Raw genomic sequence first — 21,642 nt, forward strand, 5'->3', positions numbered from 1 at the left:
TCCCCTTAAAGGGAGTGTGAGCCGTATGGCTAAATCTGGATCTGTATAATTTATAAGACTATACAAATCAATGAAAATACCATTTTATAAATGCAAGAAACACATTTGATTTGTTTTTATTCCAAATTGAAAATAAAATGTGACAACTGTCAGATTTAACTAAAATGTCATGTTAGAATAAATGTCATAAATGTGTATTATCACGGACTTACCCTTTTTCCTATCAGTTTTTACGCACTGAAAAATGATCATGAAAAGGACAATACACCATATATCACAAAAAATTTAAGTAAAATCCTTTAGAAAAGGTATACAGGGTGTTTCATTAATAATTGTCCATATAGTAACTGGAGAAACCTTAGCACAGAATACGAAGATATAAGGGTGTATAATAGTCGCACTTTCTGCCAAGTATGAAAATGATACTTCAAATAGTTTTAAAATTCTGAGCAAAAATAGTTTTTAAATTTTTAGATAAAACACCCTGTAACTCAGTAAGGAACCACATTTTATTTAAGTGTTTTAGGTTAAATATTCGTATTATGTACTAAGGTTTCTCCAGTTACTATATGGACAATTATTAATGAAACACCCTGTATAATTTATTAAAATTCCCTAAAAAGGGCTACATCAATATGCATAACGTTTTCGATGTGATTACATATCATCATCGATGCTCACGTGCTCAGCCACAAAAATTGAAAATATTTGGGTAAAAACCCTTTAAAATTATACAGCCGTGTATGAAAATTAAACATTGACTAGAATTGTTATAAGTAACATGGATGTTGTAAATATTACATGATTAGGCCCCGGGCATCATTTGACCCTAACTTGAGTTAAAAACGTTCAGAGGTTCAAGTGAAATACCAGAGTTCAGAGGTTCAGAGGTGTCACACCAAATTTACAAAATCAGAACCATCAGCGAATATACTGAAATTAAATCAGTTGTTGAGTAACTGTACTTGCTAATGCCAATCCTGTAAAAAAGACGAAGACACAGTATCTGACAAGGCAATATATTATTTTGAGATCTATTAAGGAACATAAAAAAATAAAAACAGACAGGGACGTAATATCATTCATAAAAAAGGATAGGCTAAAATGTGCAGGACTCCTTTCGAGAACAAATGAAAATTGCCCTAGCCAATGGAAAGTTGCAGAAATTCTCATTAAACTAAAACCTGGTAAATGTGCCAATGATCTCTAATATGTTTAAAAAACTTTTCATAAAACTGTTGGAGCCGATCCTCTTAGAGCGAGATTTAATCCCACAACATAAATTTGGTTTCTGCAGTAGATATGGAACCATAGGACAAGTGCATGGCTTAGTAAAACAGATAAATTATAATGATCTGGAAAACAAGACCTACTGTAGTGTACCTTTTTGGACATCAGTAAAGCTTTCAACAAGGCGTGGCACACCTGACTTATACATAGGTATATGTATATAAACTCAAGAAACTAGTTTGCTAACTTTCCCACCATTATTAACTACAGTATTTCTCATGATCATCTTTCAGTGCGTCACAGTTTTTCGATTTATTTCTAACGCATTAAATTGTATGTGACAGAAAAAAAGGCACGTCGGTGATTACATTTCGTCGGTGACATTTTTATAACATTTATTCTAGTTACTCTAGTTGTCGATAGATGGCGCCATAATAAAAAAATAATTTTTTTTTAATTAGATAATAATATTACAAATATAATCTGTATAATTTATAAGACTATACAAATCAAAGAACATACCATTTTATAAATGCAAGAAACACATTTGATTTGTTTTTATTCCAAATTGAAAATAAAATGTGACAACTGTCAGATTTAACTAAAATGTCATGTTAGAATAAATGTCATAAATGTGTATTATCAAGGACTTACCCTTTTTCCTATCATTTGTTACGCACTGAAAAATGATCATGAGAAGGACAGTAATCTTGAAATCACACACAGCCAACTGTTCTCTAAAGTTACAGAGTACAAAGCCTGATCCAAGCTATTCAAGGTTATATATAATACACAGACTGTGCGCTGCTGTCTAAAACTATCTGACGATTGTGACAGAGAAACCTGAGGCTATTTGGTCGGAAGTCTCTTTTTAATCGGAGGAGATTATCAAATTGGCGCCAGTGGGAAAATGACGTCATCGATAAACATAATATCATTGGATCAACCCTGTCCATTAGACAGAGACTTCCGACCAAATAGCCTCAGTTTTCAAACTTGATCATTGTCAGTTATAGCCACCATTACATGCTCGTTGAATAATATACATATTCTCCTTTTCATGACCATTTTTCAGTGCGTCACAATTATAGAAAAAAAGGTAAGTCCGTGATAATACACATTTATGACATTTATTCTAACATGACATTTTAATTCAATATTATTAATTGTGTCTATAGCATTTATAAAATGGTATTTTCTTTGATTTGTATAGTCTTATAAATTGTACAGATTATATTGATAGTATTATTATTTTATTTAATAAATAATTCTTTTTTGATTATGGCGCCATCTATCGACAACTAGAATAACTAGAAGAAATGTTATAAATGTCTGTAATCACCGACGTGCCTTTTTTTCTGTCACATACAATTTAATGCGTTAGAGAGAAATCGAAAAACTGTTAGGCACTGAAAAATGGTCATGAAAAGGACTATACCATTATGGCACTAATTACTATATAATTTCCAAGAATTTTTTTTTGTATTTATGTTGTTATCAACATGTTTACTTACCCTCTTAAATAATTCCACGCACTTTCGTTTTCAGTAACAAGTCTTATGTTATGCAATGTGTATTGAATTTCTCTTTCCAGAACTTCTTCTGTGAATCCTGTAGTATTATTAATAACAAAATATCTTTGGTTCCAAGCAGAATTATTTCTAATATCATTATTTATTAAATCCTCAACATAATTCAGTTCCCCATCAAAAAGCCTAAAATGATTTCATAGATTAAGTTAATGTAAAAAACAAACAAAGAGAAGGTTCTTGAAAATCGTAGTTTATAAATAAGGTATGTTATGCTTTAGCTTGAATATATCAAGAAAACAATCACGAATGTAAACTCAGAAACACTACCAAAAATAGAAAATTATGAAATAGAAGCAGCACTATCACAATTAAAGAACAACAAAGCACCAGGACCAGATGGAATCCTTGCTGAAATGTTGAAAGAAGGGAAAGAAGAAATCTTACAAACATTAAGAAATCTGTTTAATCAGTGTCTACATAAAGGAGAAATACCCGACGAATGGAACGAAAGTCTTACAATCCTGCTATTTAAGAAAGGCGACAGAAAGGACATAAAAAATTACAGACCCATCTCACTGCTGTCGCAAACGTATAAACTATTCATGAGGATTATCAACAACAGACTAACACACAAATTGGACTCGTATCAACCCGTAGAGCAGGCAGGATTCCGAAAGGGATATAGCACCACTGACCATCTTCTAACAATTAGGACACTAATAGAAAAAGCTAACGAATACCATATAGATCTGCACTTAGCGTTCGTTGACTACGAAAAAGCATTTGACAGCGTGGAAATCTGGGCAATAGAAAAAGCTATAAACAACTGTCGAATAGATTCCAGATACAGAATGCTAATACATAATATATATAAGAAAGCAACAATGACAGTACAATTGGAAGAAACCACAAAACCCATACCAATTAACAGAGGAGTGCGACAGGGAGATGTTATTTCTACTAAACTATTTACATTAGCACTGGAAGATGTTTTCAAAACAATGGAATGGACAAACATGGGAATAAACATAAATGGAAAGAAACTAAACCACCTAAGATATGCAGACGATGTAGTAGTCATAGCATCAAGTTTTGAAGAACTACAAACGATGCTAACCGAACTAGCAAATGAATCCGAACAAATAGGTCTAAAAATGAATTTTGCCAAAACAAAAACAATGACAAACACACAAGACAATAGAAACGTAATACTAAACGACACCACAATAGAAGCGGTTAATGATTATATATATTTGGGACAGATTATAAAACTAAATAAGGAAAACCAAACAGCGGAGGTAAAAAGAAGGGTCAGATTAGCCTGGGCAGGATTTGGAAAATTAAAATGGGTCCTAAAGAATAAAAAAATACAACAATACTTAAAAACAAGAGTGTTTGACCAGTGCATACTCCCAATTCTCACATACGCATGTCAAACATGGACCTTGACCAAGGCAAACATGGATAAAATAATAAAGACACAAAGAGCCATGGAGAGAGCAATGTTAGGAGTAAAATTGACAGACAAAAAACAAAACAACTGGGTCAGAAATAGAACAAAAGTCAAAGACGCAGGTCAACATATAACCAGGCTAAAATGGAGCTTCGCAGGTCATAACGCTAGACAAACGGACAATAGGTGGAATAGCACGATACAACAATGGAGACCATGGACAGGAAAGAGAGCAAGAGGACGACCCCAGATGAGATGGGGAGACGATATTAAAAAGATAGGAGGAACGCACTGGAAACAGAAAGCACTAAACAGAAGCGAATGGAGGAAACTGGGGGAAGCTTATGTTCAGAATTGGACGAATTAAAGGGCAAAAGAAGAAGAATGCTTTAGTTACTACCAATTTTTGATGAGTGTGATATGACATATATGATAAAATTGCTACTCCACAATTTGGTTAGACATTTACAGAGTGAGTTTTATAATAATAAGCATATGAAACGCCACAATTATCTCGGTAACAGCTTGCATTATTTTTATAGGTTTTAGTAAGTAAAAGGTCTTGTGATGCAGCCGATATTGTGATGGTATTTACCCAGGCATTTTCTCAGGCATGTTTGCATATCTGGGAGCTGTCGAAGTCCATATTTTTTATATATGATTCATGCTCGTTAGTCCTAATACTTAGTGGTCTTGAGGTATCTCCTACATAAAAATTGTTGTATTCAGATAGTACAATAGATGCAGTTTTCGATCTCTTTTATTTTGTTTAATTTTTGACAGAAGAGATCTCAGTGTATTGTAGGATGGTTCGAAAAAAACTTTTTTTTTTATTTCAGATCGCTATAGTGCGCAAAAGTTGCCATTGGTATATACTTGAAAAAAGCACTAATTATTATTTTTTTATTAATTTGTCTTCCGGTCGCGCAATGCCATCGAAATTAGCAAAAATTGTGAAAAACCTTAATTTTTCATATATTTTTTTGACAGGCCAAATGGTTTTAATTGCGTTGCTATACCATGAATTAACTACTAAAAGTATGTAAAATCAATATAAATGCACTTATTATACATTTGTTTCATATCTTCCGGTCGCGCAACATAATAAAAAATGAGTAAAATTAGTAGTTTTTGCAAAATTTCAAAGTTGGACTGTTTGGTACGATTTAATCAAACGACTTTTAGAGATGGTATAGTTTAATTTAGTTACAATAATATATTTAAAATCCAAGCATATAAGATACATTTTGATATTCAAGTGGAATTCGGTGGCGCACCTTCGTCAAAAACAGCAGACTACTGAGAGGCGAGGCGAAAGTGACGAATGCCAGCGAAGCGCGCGCTGCCACAAATAAAGATACATGTGGGAATACCTCTACAATGGAGTATTTCTCTTCTCCATTACAACGAACTGCCATTCCACCACCTTTTTCAACACTTAGATGAAAATACAACAGACCCAATAGGATATTCCGGACCGATTGGAAAGGCCCTACCTGATTGTGAAAGACTACCACTTATTGATTTTAATCCTATGGATTGTGAGATTCCAAAAGTTGACAAACGTATTCTTGGCAAGCACCAATAATTGTACTTGCTTGAGATATCAGAAGTTATCAAGTCAGCACATTGTTCAGAAGACTTTGTAGTTGGTACGTGATCCTATCCCAACGTCACATTCAAGATGGCTTACTACTGCAAACCGAGTGTTGCGTTCTACATCAGTGTGTCCAACCCTTCTGAAAATCTGAGAGAGATTGTCACATTCATTCTCAAATGTTATAATATGCCTATGTGGTTTGCCACAAAAATAAACCACAAATTCACAGATGAGCCTAGAAATGATTACAAAATCATTGAATATTCAAGGTACTTACCAGAAGAGCTTATTCAAGTTGTTGATCCCGTTTTACAACGGAATGCTTACTTTCCCCATCCCGAAAATTAACTTTTGGCTATGGTAACTGATGACAGAAACCATATCCGAGAGCTGGGCTTTAGGCGTATCATGAAGGAAAAGCAAGCAATATCTGAAAGTGACTCTATCAGAATCTTTAAACCACCAAACTTAAACTTTGAAGCTAAATAGTATTACGAAATTATCAAATGGAACACCAGTACACTGACTCTCCTCTACTGCTAAGAACATTGACTAATGAAAAGATAAAACAGTATGTGAGCAATGACTTCAAGCCTGTTATGAGTATAGATACTTTGCCATGCCATACACAGGCAGTTGAAAGATGCGTTAAGCTAGTGACCGTAGCTTCAAGTAAAGTGTGTGGACACAGTTCCAGAGACGGCTATATTAGAACCACATTATTGCACCGCTCAGAGATGCATACGATTAAAATCAACAACAACTGGTAGGCTTTCACAATCAGGTAGGGCCTTTCCAATTGGTCCGGATATCTTATAGTGCCTGTTGTATTTCCATCTAAGTGTTGGAAAAGATGGCGGAATGGCAGTTCGTTGTAATGGAGAAGACAAATACTCAATTGTAGAGGTCTTCCCACATGTATCTCTATTTGTGATTGCGCGAGCTTCGCTGGCATTCGTCACTTTCGCCTGGCCTCTCGGTAGTCTGCTGTTTTTGACGAAGCTGCGCGACCTAATTCCACTTGAATATCAAAATGTATCTTAGATGCTTAGATTTTAAATATATTATTGTAATTGAATTAAACTATAGCATCTCTAAAAGTCGTATGATTAAATTGTACTAAAGTCAAACTTTGAGATTTTGCAAAAACTACTAAGTTTACTCATTTTGTATTACGTTGCGCGACCGGAAGATATGAAACAAATGTATAATAAGTGCATTTATATTGATTTTACATACTTTTAGTAGTTAATTCATGTTATAGGAACGCAATTAAAACCATCTGGCCTGTTAAAAAAATATATGAGAAATTAAGGTTTTTCACAATTTTTGTTAACTTTGATGGCATTGCGCGACCGGAAGACAAATTAATAAAAAAATAATAATTAGTGCTTTTTTCAAGTCTATACCAATGGCAACTTTTGCGCACTATAGCGATCTGAAATAAGAAAAAAAGTTTTTTTCGAACCACCCTAGTGTATTGGTTATTTTGAATGTTGGTTGACACAAGGAGAAGTCAAGTGTTGGCATTAGCAAAATGAGAGAGGGTAGGTTAAAATGGTTAGGGCATACTAAATGTTGATGTCCCTAGAAGGAATAGTGCGAGAATACCAACAAAGACTTATGAGGAAATGCAATAATAAGAAGAGACCATTCTGCATAAGAAAAATATTTTTTCTGCTATTGATGGCTTTGATTAGGACCAATTAACCAGACTTTGTGGGATTTGTGAATTGGTGGTATTTACATTGTTGTCAGATCTTCAGTTTTTCGGTAAATATAATGAACTTTCTTATTTCAAATGGAACATCCTGTATATTTTTTGCGTTTTGAAGTCCTCAAGAAATACTGATTAATTTTTGGCATGTTTTATCCTAAAATATTGTTTTTTATTGTTAATAAAGCGCTTATGATAGGACAGGCGATTGGGCTGCATTAGCAACTAACACACAATGCTTTAAAATGAAATAAGCCAATATACTTATCGGGAACTGATAGAATAAGATTTTAACTTGCATTTGGGTATTTCGTAATTTCAAAAATAATAATTTTACTTGTATTTTTGAGCTTTGAAAATCGTAATTTTTCGTTTTTTTTTTTCAGTTTTAAATTGTTTGTAACTTGAAAACAATCAACTAGGTATACAGAACACCGTTTTTGTTCTTACTGATCCAAAAGATCTAAAATAATATCTGCCAGGTAATATATACACTCACCGGCACAAAATTCAACCACCCAAAATTTTTCATTAAGTTTGACAATTTATAACTTTATTATTTGTGCTCCGATTTTCAAGATTCTTGCACCAGTTTGTAGGTACATGTATTAATATCGTTTCTTATTATTCCGGTAACACAAAAATTTTGCTTGCAATACATTATACAGGGGTGAATGGAAGCGTTGTATTTTCTCCTAACTTTAAAAAATTTTGTGGAAAAATAGAAGAGCTGATTTTGTTTCATAGTCCTCTCATATTATCCTGGAGGCATCACTAAAATTTTGTTTTTTGAATTATCCGAATACCTCTTTTCTTGTAAGAGCTGTACCATTTTTTGTAAATAAAAACACTGATGGAAGATTAGAATGGCATGCATGCAGCCCAGATCTCAGTCCTATTGAGAATTTATCCTATTTATTTATTTATTTATTCGCCGTCATCCTAGGTCTCCAGAAAATTTGATACAGTTATGGCTTTGGTAGAGTAATATCGGGCTATTCCCAAGGCAAGGATATCTTTATTCCATGCCAAACAGATTGCGAACAGTCGTTGCTGCAAGATGTGGACATACCAGCTATTGAATTGTTTTGTTTTGTTGTTAATTTTGGTTTGTTTCGTTAATTTTAGTGCATTTGATATTTTTAGTTTAAAAAACCTTCAAAGCAGTGTTTTTATTACAGCTCTTACAAGAAAAGAGATATTCGGATAATTCAAAAACCAAAACCTTAGTGATACCTACAGGATAATACAAAAGGAGTATAAAACAAAATCAGCCCTACAATTTTTTCACAGAATTTTTTAAAACTAAGAGAAAATACAACGCTTCCATTCACCCCCGTATTATACATCTAAGCAAAAATTTTTGGTTACCGGAATAATAACAAACAACATCAATGCATGTACCTACAAACTGATGCAAGAATCTTCAAAATCGGAGTACAAATAAGAAAGTTATAGATTGTCAACCTTAATCAAAAATTTTGGGTGGTGGAATTTTGTGCCGGTGAGTATATTATACAATAACTACAACAATTATTTGTTTAAATAAATGTAGCAATAATTCCAAAATTATGACATTTAGGTACAGGGAATACGGAAGATTGCATGAAAAATAATCAGCATTTCATAAGGACTTCAAAACGCAAAAAATATACAGGGTATTCCATTGGAAATAAGAAAGTTAATTAGATTTCCAGAAAAACAGAAGATCTGACAACAATATAAATACCACCATAACATCAGCCGCGTCACAAGACCGTTTCTTACTAAAACCATACATTAAACTGTATATAAAAAAAAATTACTTAAAAATGGTATTTAGAAAGCATATGTGGAAAGAAATGTATATTCAAGGAAAAATAATTGAATTTTACTTTCATAAAAAAGTATAGTTTGAGATAGTTTTTGATTAAATAGTATGCAAATTGTCAGATAAATAGACAAATTAGGTATGTGTAGTTTTTCAGAAATACTGACAGGGCGACAACTTCTGTAGTTTTTAACCCGGGAGTAGTCGCGCTCACTTCTGTAATGTGAACAGTCGCGTGTTAGATTTCATCACACAATACGAATTTAAATAATTTTATAGTATTTTTATTTACTTGATATGTTAGAAATATTATTTCTAACAATTATTAAAGCTAATTGGCTCTCCCCAAAGCCATAAATTCCACAAAAAGAAGAAAAAAATACCTACGTATTACTACACCCTTCCTCGAGGCACTTACGAATTTTTTTCAAAATTTTAAAATTTTTCATCAAGTTATCGCGAAAAAGGATAAAATGTGAGATACTATCTAACGGCGCGACTACTCGCGGGTTAAGAGATATGGACAGCTTATATGGACTACCTATTTTATTTCTTCATCTTGCATCTTCCTTTTTCTTTTCCACATTCTTGAAAGACAATAAACAGCAAATAAGACAAGTAGAGGCAGACCTAAGTAACATTAATAACCGTAGCAATCTATGGTTATGAGATCTGGATAATAACAAAAAAATATGAAGCGTAACTCAAGACATTTAAGAGAAAGATACTGAGAAAAGTATACAACCCGATGTAAGAGGAAGACTGCACATGGAGAATCAGGAGTAACTACAAGATTAATGAATAATTCATTAATTATTGTATTAAGTGCACAATATTGTAAGATTTGTTAAAAGTCAGAAACTAGTGGCTGGGACATGTCCGGAGACAAGACAAGAAGATACAAAATCAACATATAAAATATTACAATGGAAGACGAAAAAAAAAGGAAGACCCAGAAGTTATAATTGGATGATATGGAAGACAACCTGACAACTATGAATGTAAGACAATGGAGGAGAAGTCCATTCTATGGGGATCCCTCCGAAATGATGAGAGGGGTAAACTTTGGAATGAGTGGATCTCCGCGGCGGACCTCATAGTGCTAAACAATGGAAAACCAACCTTTGTGAGAGGTACATCGAAAAGCCACATAGATGTCACCATAGCTAGCGGTGGTGTTGCCAAAAAGATCAGGGATTGGGATGTACTGGACGAGAACCTCTTCACCTTTCACCGGTACATCACCTACGAAATTGGCACCAAGGTCACAAAATACAACAGGAAGAGAGCAGTATTCGACAAAGAAAATTTTAAAAGAGAAATAAATAACCTACAAGAAGAAACTACCGACTTTAATGAGCTCCGAGAAAATATCATAAATGCAACAGAAGAAGTACCATAAATAAACACACTACTTACGGTACCCTACTGGTGGAAAGACCAAATCCAAAATAAGCGAGAGGAATGCTTAAGACGCAGGCGAATAGCACAACGGCACAGGAACCAAGAAGAACATAAGGAGACATATAAGAGCCAAAAAAGAATTAAGTAGTGAAATTAAAAGAGCTAAACGCACATGTTGGCAGGATTTGTGTGCCGCGCTGGAAGAAGACAAATGGATCGAAGCATATAAGATTGCCATGAAAAGTCTAAGGTTCGAGTTCCCATATAACCTTTGTGCCAAACGAAAGATGGAAATAGCGAACACTCTATTTCCAAGGAAGTCCGACAACACATTCCTACGGATAGACAATAATATTAGACCTGCAGAGTTCACTACTGAAGAGATCATACAAGCAGCAGAAAGTATAAAGGCAGGAAAAGCACCAGGTCCAGATAAAGTAACGCCAGAAGCAATAAAACTGGTAGTTAAAGAGAAACCCGAAGTGATGCGTAAAGTATTCAATGAATTGTTGAACACGCAAGAATTCCCAGACAAACTGAAGTTGGCGAGACTCGTATTATTACCAAAACCAGGAGAGAACCCAGACGAAGCCAACTCATATAGACCTCTATGCTTACAAGATTGCATAGGAAAATTATATGAAGGTCTTATAAAGAAACGTCTTGAAGACGAACTTGAAGTTGTGGGAAAAATTTCAGATAGACAGTATGGTTTTAGAAAATCCAGATCGGCTATAGATGCGGTGAAGAAGATCTCTGATACTGTAAAAAGATCAGAAAAAAGATGGGCCATTCTTGTGATGTTCGACGTGAAGAACACCTTCAACTCTGCAAATTGGCATCACATACTAACGAAGCTCAAAGTGGCAGGAGTGTCAGATTACATCATAAAGATTATAAATAAATACCTGACAAACAGATATTTAAATGTAGCATATAATACATACATGAAACTCTCATCAGGAGTACCGCAAGCGTCCGTTTTGGGACCTACTCTACGGAATGTACTGTACAACGGGGTATTAGAAATAGACTATGGGCAAGACACCTACGCCATAGCATATGCAGACGACCTTGCAATCCTAATAGAGTCTAACATAAATGGGGATATTGAAGAAAAGGTGACAAGTTGTTACAGAAAAGTCAACAGGTGGATGATAGAGAATGACCTAGAGTTGGCAAGTAGCAAAACAGATATAGTAATACTAAAGGGACCAAGACAGAGACCAACTTTGAGTTTTGATTTAAATGGTAGCATTATAGAACCGAGTAACTGTGCTAAATATCTGGGCATACACCTTGATTCAGGTTTGAGATACAAGAGAATCGCTGCTATGACACAGATTATGCCAAATATAGGACCGAGTAACTATAAAAGAAAATTGTATCTCCAGGTAGTACAATCCACCCTCCTATCTGGGGCACCTGTATGGCTTGAAACGTCGAGATTCAAAAATATGAGGAAATATTAACGAGAAGTCAAAGAAACCCTCTCCTGAAGGTTGTAAGTGCATACCGGACTACATCGACGATAGCCCTACACGTGATTGCAGGTACGCTCCCCATTCATCTCCTAGCAAAAGAACGTAAGATCATATACGAAAATGATAGTGGCCTAATAGGGGTGAAAGCCGAGGTAAGAGAGCAAATGTTAAACGAATGGCAACAAGAATGGGAGCAACAGATAGAAAAAGCACAATGGACGAAAACACTAATTCCAGATGTGAAAGAGTGGTACCAATGTAGGTTTAAAAGAACAAATTACTTTTTTACTCAATTCCTGACCGGGCACGGCTCATTCAGGTCTTACACATATCTTATAAGGAAAACTGAAGATGACTTATGTATAGAATGTGGAGTGCGAGACAACGCAGAGCATTGTGTATTCCATTGCAACGTTTTCCACGATAAACAACAAGACATGAGAACAAAACTAGGTGAGATATCACCAGAGACTATAATGAATGTAGTCATGCAAAGCAAAGAAAATTTCAACGTGATAGTAGACCTAATAACAGAGATAATAAAAAAAAAGGAAACGCGAGAGAGAGAGAGAGACAAGATGGGAGACGAGAGAGTGACAGAAGACATCATCAAGGATATTTTTATCCCTTATTTTACTTATACATCTTATACATCTTTTATCTATACACTTTTACACTGTTTTATGAATACTTATTTTCATCTTATTTTATTTTAGTTGTGTACACTTATGCTTCCTTTTATTTTAACTTTTTTCATATACAGTGGAACCTCGATTATCCGTCTCTCCATTAACCGTCACCTCTGTTAACCGTCAGGGTCCGTACATAAGTTGTATTGAGTACATAAGAAAAAATTTGAGTCATCAATTCATTTTTTTAGCATTGCGATAAGCCAAACGAAATTCACTGAAATGTACAATGCGGTAACAAATGAAGTTATGGCTGAATCAACTGTTTTGTTTTCGTTGCCTAAAAATGACTTAAAGGAATGGTTAATTTGTGATGAGGACGCAAATGGCTATCGATACTGACAGATGATGGAATAGTTGAAATGGCAAAACAGAGGCTGACGAAACAGCTTCAGAAGCTGACAAAAACTTGGAATCTGACAGTGGCGATGTCGATGATGCTTTGCAACTGGCAAAGATTTGTCTAAAAAGCTAGAGAAGCTGCATCACACATGCAACCATTCATCAAGTGGTATTCTCGACAAGAAGAATCCAATAAAGTAGATTGCATGATTTTACGCCGATTAAAAAATTCAGCCCTTGCAAAATGTGAAGCATCAGTAAAACAAACAAAGATTTCAGAATATTTTAAACCAAATTCGACAATATTAACACGAACACAAATTCCTCTTATTGTATTATCAAACATAACAAACAAATAAAATTTGAGAGTTGTATTATCAATTTTAACTTTTTTTAATGTTCTGTTAACCGTCTTTTCGATTATCCGTCATACCCTTGGTCCGGTGCCCTGACGGATAATCGAGGTTCTACTGTACTCCTCTTTTTGTACACAGTACTCAATGTCTTATTTCTGGAACAAATAAAAGAATAACTACTCCTCACAGTCGGCTCCACCGACATGGAGTAGAGATAGGGTCAGCAGCGGGGCATCCAAAGTAACGTTTGTTAAAAATACGTACCGGGTGTCCACGGCTGGAATGAGGGGATTTTAGTGGGTATGCAGTTGCGTTTTCACGATTGATTCGCTCGGCTTCACGGGTGTCTGAATCGGGCAAGCGGACTGAATCCCACACACCAGAGTAGAGCGCAAAACACCAATTTCTTGGGGTGCTGCGGTCTACCCTGCCGGTCTTATGAAGTTTTCCTCCTCCCAAAAAAAAAACCTAAGTAACATTAATAACCGTAGCAATCTATGGTTATGAGACCTGGATAATAACAAAAAAATATGAAGCGTAACTCAAGACATTTAAGAGAAAGATACTAAGAAAGGTATACAACCCGATGTAAGAGGAAGACTGCACATGGAGAATCAGGAGTAACTACAAGATTAATGAATAATTCATTAATTATTGTATTAAGTGCACAATATTGTAAGATTTGTTAAAAGTCAGAAACTAGTGGCTGGGACATGTCCAAAGACAAGACAAGAAGACACAAAATCAACATATAAAATATTACAATGGAAGCTGATAGGAAGATCCAGAAGAGATAATTGGATATGGAAGATGGCCTGAAAACTATGAATGTAAGACAATGGAGGAGAAGAGCACAAGAAAGGTCTGAATGGAAGGACATTACCAGACATGCAAAAACTCATCCAGGGTTATGATGCCAAAAGAAGAAGAAGCAGACCTCAAATTAGATGGATTAATGAGTAAATGGCTGGTCACCAATGGATGCAAAAAACAATAAACTGAAATGAATGGACACAACTAAGGGAGGCTTACATCTGACGACGGATCTCATACCAATAGTACATTTAACTTACTTGAATGTCTTAATGACCCACTGCCTATGCTGCCAAGCATGATAATTTTTAGCATCCTTAACGAGAACAGCCTCTGTAAATTGTTTTTCTTTCGCAGGATCCTGCAGCCATTCCACAAGAATTTTCCTATGGTGCCAAACTTGATAATTTTTAGATTGTCTTAAAATTACCTTTTCAATATAATCTAATTCCTCATGAAGATCTTTATTCAATCCTTTGAGAATATCACGCCTAAAAATAATAAATTTAAAAATTATTTATCAGGATCGGAGAAACATTCAGAATAAGTACAAAAGCTGAAAAAACAGTATACTTTGAAACAAAACAAAATATATAAGAAGATATCGTCGTCGTAGCGGCAAAAGTCACTAAGTCCAAAATAACAAATCTGAGAAAACGAACATTTAGTGACTTCTGCCTGAAAAAAAAAATGGTAATTTTGGACTTATGCATATTTAGTGACATAGGGAACCATCTCTACGTACTTTCTAGGACTTCGTTATTTCTGCCAGACTATGAAACTTGATATTGTGAATCGATCAGGACACTTAACTCAATTTTAACAAAAGTGGACTTAGTGAGTTTTGCCGTGACGACGATATATACAGTAGAACCACTGATTATCCATATGCGGATTATCTGGCTTGTGGATTATCCGTGCTATGATTTTCTATTACTCAAATTGCATTTTTGCATAAAGAAATATTTTAATGTTTGTACAAAAACTAGGAATTAAACAGAAGTAAAATGGGAAAAGGACGGCATTATTATCACAAATCTATAAAGTTGGCAAGCAAACAATACGCCAGATCAATAAATACAAAGTTAATCTATAAAATTTTATATGTCATGTCAGGTTTCAGGTTTCACCGACGACAAATGGTAGCTTATTCAATGAATAAAGTTATTCAACCAATAAACTGACATATCGACACTTCACTAATGTCAAATAACATTTTATTTATTTATTTATCAAGTAAGTATTTACTTTTCAAATAAATTGAAAAGTTAATCTCGCTTTAAATATATACAGTGGACTCTCTCTATAACGAACACAGATATTACGGGGTTTCGCTTATAACGAGGTATGCTAGATGTTCCATGAAATTCTTATTGAACTATAACACCTCTATAACGAGGCATATTTGGTTATAACAAGGAAAAATGAAATCGAAGAATATGTTTCTTTACCTGTTTTTAGCAAAGTAGCAACTGCCTGTATATATAAATGCAATATCTGTGTTATTATCAAGGCCAGTGGTGTAATAAACTCCACCACCAGCAATAAACTTCTTTCTGTTTTTCTATACACTGATACTGAATACATATTGTAGGGAATTTACAATTTATGATGGTACTAAGTCTCATTGTTCAGGTCGACACCTAATAAACTACGTAAGAGGCATCAAAACATTTCAATATTATTGCTGTCTGATATAACGAGATCTGCTTATAACGAGGTAATTAGTCTGCCATTTCAGTTCTCGTTATAGAGAGAGTCTACTGTATAACAAAGAAAATTCTTCACTTTAACTTTAAATTATCAAAATTGTATTGCAACACAATAGAAATAAAATCGACTAATAAATTTTATTAAACGAATAACTACTAACTGATTTATTTGTTGTTGGTGAAACTGACCGTGACTCTTTTAAAAACATGGAAATCATTCAAATGATTGATTTTTCAACAACTTGATGAAGCACTTTCCAATCAAGTGGATTCTGCAGAAAAGATTGGAGGAAAGCTAGACAGATACCAATGTTGAGATCAAGCTGAAATCAGAAAGGGATACAGCACAACAGACCACTTGCTAACAATGAAAATACTCATTGAATGCACTAATGGGTACATAATACTCTATATATTACTTTTGTGGATTTTGAAAAGGGCTTTGACAGTATTGAACACTGGGATACAATCCTCGCTAATAAATAAAAAGATCAACTATCAATACACAGAGATGTTGAAAAACATCTACGAAAAAGCAACAATCACAATAAAACATCCACACCAAAACACCAAACCAATAAAAATAAATTATGAATTAGGTAAGGGGACATAATATCCCCAAAATTATTTACACAAGCACTAGAAGATTCACATTAAACAAAACTTGAATGGCACAACAAAGGAATCAACATCAATGGACAACTCTGCTGAATAACCTGAGATACGCGGATGACATAGCAGTGATAACTGCAAGATATTAACGAAATGATGACACAATTGGACAAGGAAGCAAACGAGATAGGTCTAAAAATGAACTACACAAAAACTAAATATGTCGAGGGGTTCGAGCGAAAACCCGATAAATACCAAAATTATGAAATCCGGTATTTTTATTTCTGCTGTAGTAAAAACACTTCTCCTACCACTGGTAAATTTTATTATTTGATATTAACATTTTTAAGCACAATAACTAATAAAAACCAAACATGGTAAAAACCGTTAACTCATATTTTTAAATAACACCAACCCGATATATAACTTTACTGATAAAAATACTTTGTTGTAAACATCTTTATAATATGAAAATCCGGTATAACCATTTATCTCCTTTTTCCTGTGTAAAGTTACAAAGGGCCTAGCCGGGTAAGATGGTGAAAAGTGCCCCCAACTCGATTTAAATTCCATATAGGCCACTTTTTAGCACATATAGAGGAACTCACTTTCTGAAATTTTTAGCCCCCTAGGTGGTCACGTGACACCCCTAGAGCATAATTAGGCTTTTTAGGTTTATATTTTTTATCTCAGCTGCATCAAGAGCTAGCCAAAAACTTTATTTAAAAAAGTTGTGTTTCAAAAAAATCTATATGAAAAAAATTTTTTTTTTATTTTTTGGCAGGAAATTCGAATTTTTAGAACAATTTTAAACTTTTAAAAAACTCTGAAAAAAAAACTAAGACACTCGTTTTTACGAAAATCAATTAAAACATGTATTTTTGCACAATCTTTCACCCTGAATTTTTTCAGATTTTTAAAATTGGTGAAACGTACCTTTAAAAATAAAAAACCGCATTTTTTCGTTTTTTTTTTTCGTTTTTGATAAGATTTTATACATATTTTTCAAAAAAGGTAACACCGTCACTGGAATAGGTAAAAAACTGAAAAATAATTGGGGTGTGCTTTATAAAATTTTTTTGTAACGTCATCCATTTTCCAGATACTACAGATACTACAGATACAATAACTACCTCTTAAAACCTGCCAAATTTTATTGCAATGTTGCCAGTAGTTTCGGCAAAATCGTAAAAAATGTGTAAAATTTTGATTTCTTCAACGCCCTGTATCTTGATAATGGATGGCGTTACAGAAAAATTTTATTAAGCAAACCCCAATTATTTTTCATTTTTTTTTACCTATTCTAGTGACAGTGTTACCTTTTTTGAAAAATATGTATAAAATTGTATCAAAAAACGAAAAAAAAAACCGAAAAAATGCGGTTTTTTATTTTTAAACGTACGTTTCACCAATTTTAAAAATCTGAAAAAATTCAGGGTGAATAATTGTGCAAAAATACACATTATAATTGATTTTCGTAAAAACGAGTGTCTTAGTTTTTTTTTCAGAGTTATTTAAAAGTTTAAAATTGTTCTAAAAACTCGAATTTCCCGCCAAAAAATTTAAAAAAATTTTTTCATATAGATCTTTTTGAAACTTACAACTTTTTTAAATAAAGTTTTTGGCTATCTCTTGACGCGGCTGAGATAAAAATAAAAACATAAAAAGCCTAATTAGGCTCTAGGGGGGTCAAGTGACCACCTAGGGGGCTAAAAATTTTAGAAAGTGAGTTCCTCTATATGTGCTAAAAAGTGACCTATATGGAATTTAAATTGAGTTGGGGGCACTTTTCACCATCTTACCCGGCTAGGCCCTTTTATTAGAAATATTTCTAAGTTAAAAACTGATAATTAATTTTATCGGAGATAAAGATTACAAAATTGTTCATTTTGACAAAATATATTCATGCGAAACTCCGATAAAGAATTTTAGACTATGATAGTTTATTAAATTTCAGCACACTTTTTTCCTGCGAAAACCCAGTAAAAGATGGAGTAAATTGACAATTGAATATTATGAAAACAAAAAAAGCGGTTAGAATGGGGCCCATATTTATAATGAAAAACAAACTCAGAGCTTCCAAGGTACCACAGCAAATCAACTGTAGTAAATTTAAATTAGGGTGTACTGAGAAGCTGTCTGAAGACTATTGAAACTCTGTAGAAATTACTGGAGTCTAGTAGTAGTAGTCTAGTCTAGAAAAAATTGTATTTTGTACAATATAACTGTCAAACTAATTAGGACTAGACTTATCCCTAAAACTTCCCAAAGAAAGGAACGAACATTTAGTAAGAAATGTTTCTTTGCACTAGCTTACCACGAATGAATTACAGTGTGTCAAAAGTTTTTTAAAAAACGCTGTGTATATTCTCAGATGATATAAAAAATGCTGTAGCTAACAGTGATTCTACTGGATGATATTCTAAAGAAGACAATAGCGGAAAACGGTAACCAGTTAATAGAAATATCCGAAGATATTGGTTTGAAAAAAAAAACTCCTACTCTACGCCCTAAAAGGCTAAAACAAATTTCATCCCAAAAAGCAACCATAGACTTACCCACTCCGGGCAATTTACCAAAGTTATATAAAAGTACCTTTCCAATAAGTGAAGCAAAGAAAACGGATTTTATAAAGATGTGCCAAGAAAATATTTTCCAGAAGAGGTGCATGCTTGAATAACAGATTTAAAAACCGGTAATTATATCGTAGATCGAATTCCAGATGTAATGATGTGAGAAGAATCAGAAGAAGACACATTTTACCTTTTAATTATCTAAAAATAATGCAGATTAATTTATTTTTGTTGAAATAATATACAATTAATTTTTATTTTATAATTAAAAAAATTCAAAATAAAAACCAATAAAGTCAAATGTTATACTCATTCAACGAGGTAAAACCCGATAAATATCACGTTTTACTTTTTTTTGTAAATACGTTTTTATAAATTAAGCTTATAATAAATTATTCTAACTAAATATTAAATTCTCTGCCATTTGGCTATCACAAATATTTAATAAAACTTCCTATGACGATATTAAATCTTCTTCAAACTTCCTAAAATCTTTAATCGCGATTATCTCTAAACAATGGTTTTGTTAGTTATCAGGTTTTCGCTCGAACCCCTCAATATGAGAAATATAGAAGTGTAACCGTGAAAACCATGCAAATAGTAATAATTACAATACAGAAAGTCAAGGAGTACATATATCTAGGGCAAATAATGAGACTGAGTAAAGAAAATCAAACAGCAGAAATAAAAAGGAGAATAAGACTCGGATGGGTGACATTCGGAAAAATGAGCTATATCCTGAAAAACCAGAAATATGATCAAATCTATGATCAATGTGTTCTACCACTACTTACATATGGAGCACAGACATGGACCTTCACCAAGGAAAATATGGCCGAGATTCAAAGGGCAATTATTGAAAGGCAGATGCTGGGTATCAAAGTGATCTGGAGACCTTGGGACCATAAAAGAGGAAAGGGCAGACCACAGATGAGATGGTTAGATGACCTAAAAAGATACGCATGGACCAGATGCACAGGATTAGCACTGAACCGGGAAGAATGGAAAATAAGGGGGAAACCTATATTCAACTTTGGACAACTGAAAGGCAATAGATAGATTATCCGTGCCACATCCGGTCCCGTAAAGCAGGAATAATCAGGGTTGTACTGTAGTAATTCTTACCTATATTGCCATACAGTATAATTCGCAGGATTTAAACTTGCAGCAGTTTTAGTTAATTCAAGGGCTCTCTCTGATATTTCTTTGTTTTGTACAATTGCGCGAAAATAGTCGTAACAATCCACAACTAAAAAATTGCAAAGATTAATATTTATTTAAAATGTTTTATAGGTTATCTTACAAGCCTCAGTATAATCAATGGCTACGACTGGTTCATCAGCATCATCTTGTTTTACAGGGGTTACATCTTTCCATTCCGGTCTATCTCTATATAAAACGTGAGTTGGTTCATTTTCATCACTGCTTAAATCACTCATTTTTTATTAAAATGGCAAAATTTGACTAGAATGTTTAGTAACAAAACTGGCAGTGACAGTGACATTTACGTCAACGTCATTTACCGCAGATGACATTTGATAAATAAAAGGTGGACTAAAATCTTATATTTGTTCAGCTATGATGGCCGTCTTTATGAATGAAACCTAGGCTTCAGCTGGTGGCTGGTACAAGACAATATTTAGACCGAAAGCAGTAGACCGAACTCATTAGGCCGAAAAGCACTTTACCGAAACCTCACAAGACCGAAATGGTATTACATAAATTAAAAAAGATTGCAGTAAATTATGCCATGATACAAATAACAAATAACTTTATTTATAGTATCATGAATTATGCTAAGATTTTGAATATCTGTCTTTTTGTTTATTGTATTTTTTGTACTATTTTATATGAGTGTGTAAATTGTTACTCTGTACAGTCTGATATGAAAAAATTTCCATCCCTTAAACAAATTAGTGAAGGTAAAAATGGTAATTATTTAGTGTTGACTCACCGTTCCCACAAGTCTGACAACTGTATATATGGTATCTGCCTTACCTTCTTAACATTTAGTTGTAAGTACATTAGTCTTATCTCTTTTACTGGGACAAGTAAAAAGAACTGCTTCTCGGTCTAGTGAGGTATCGGTAAAGTGCTTTTCGGTCTAATGAGTTCGATCCACTGCTATCAGTGTAATGATTTCGGTCTCTTTACAGTAAACTGCTTCAGCTTGGTTTTTATTTGAATCATTTGAGTCCCATGACTGCTTGGCAAGGTGCGTATAATAAAATTTTTCTTGTAAAGAGCTAGATCGTAAAAAACCGTACTATAATTTACTTTCCTGTACTAGTGCAACTTTCGAAAAGGAAATGAGT

The 21,642-nt window shown here is 33.8% G+C and overlaps 1 protein-coding gene across 1 annotated transcript in view; it reads right to left on the reverse strand.

Moving 5' to 3' along the window:
- Positions 1–20,840, reverse strand: part of LOC114334587 (protein farnesyltransferase/geranylgeranyltransferase type-1 subunit alpha) — a 33,269-nt gene extending 12,429 nt beyond the window's left edge. Inside the window, exons 1-4 of the mRNA XM_028284664.2 lie at positions 20,631–20,840; positions 20,453–20,576; positions 14,691–14,921; positions 2,745–2,945 (exon numbers count right to left, since the gene is read on the reverse strand). Of these exons, the coding sequence (XP_028140465.1) occupies positions 2,745–2,945; positions 14,691–14,921; positions 20,453–20,576; positions 20,631–20,766 (692 nt within the window). The 5' untranslated portion in view covers positions 20,767–20,840. The remainder of the gene's footprint in view (positions 1–2,744; positions 2,946–14,690; positions 14,922–20,452; positions 20,577–20,630) is intronic.
- Between the last annotated feature and the right edge of the window lie 802 nt (positions 20,841–21,642).

The sequence above is a fragment of the Diabrotica virgifera genome, chromosome 7 (assembly GCF_917563875.1).
Source record: "Diabrotica virgifera virgifera chromosome 7, PGI_DIABVI_V3a".
Taxonomy (NCBI): Eukaryota; Metazoa; Arthropoda; class Insecta; order Coleoptera; family Chrysomelidae; genus Diabrotica; species Diabrotica virgifera.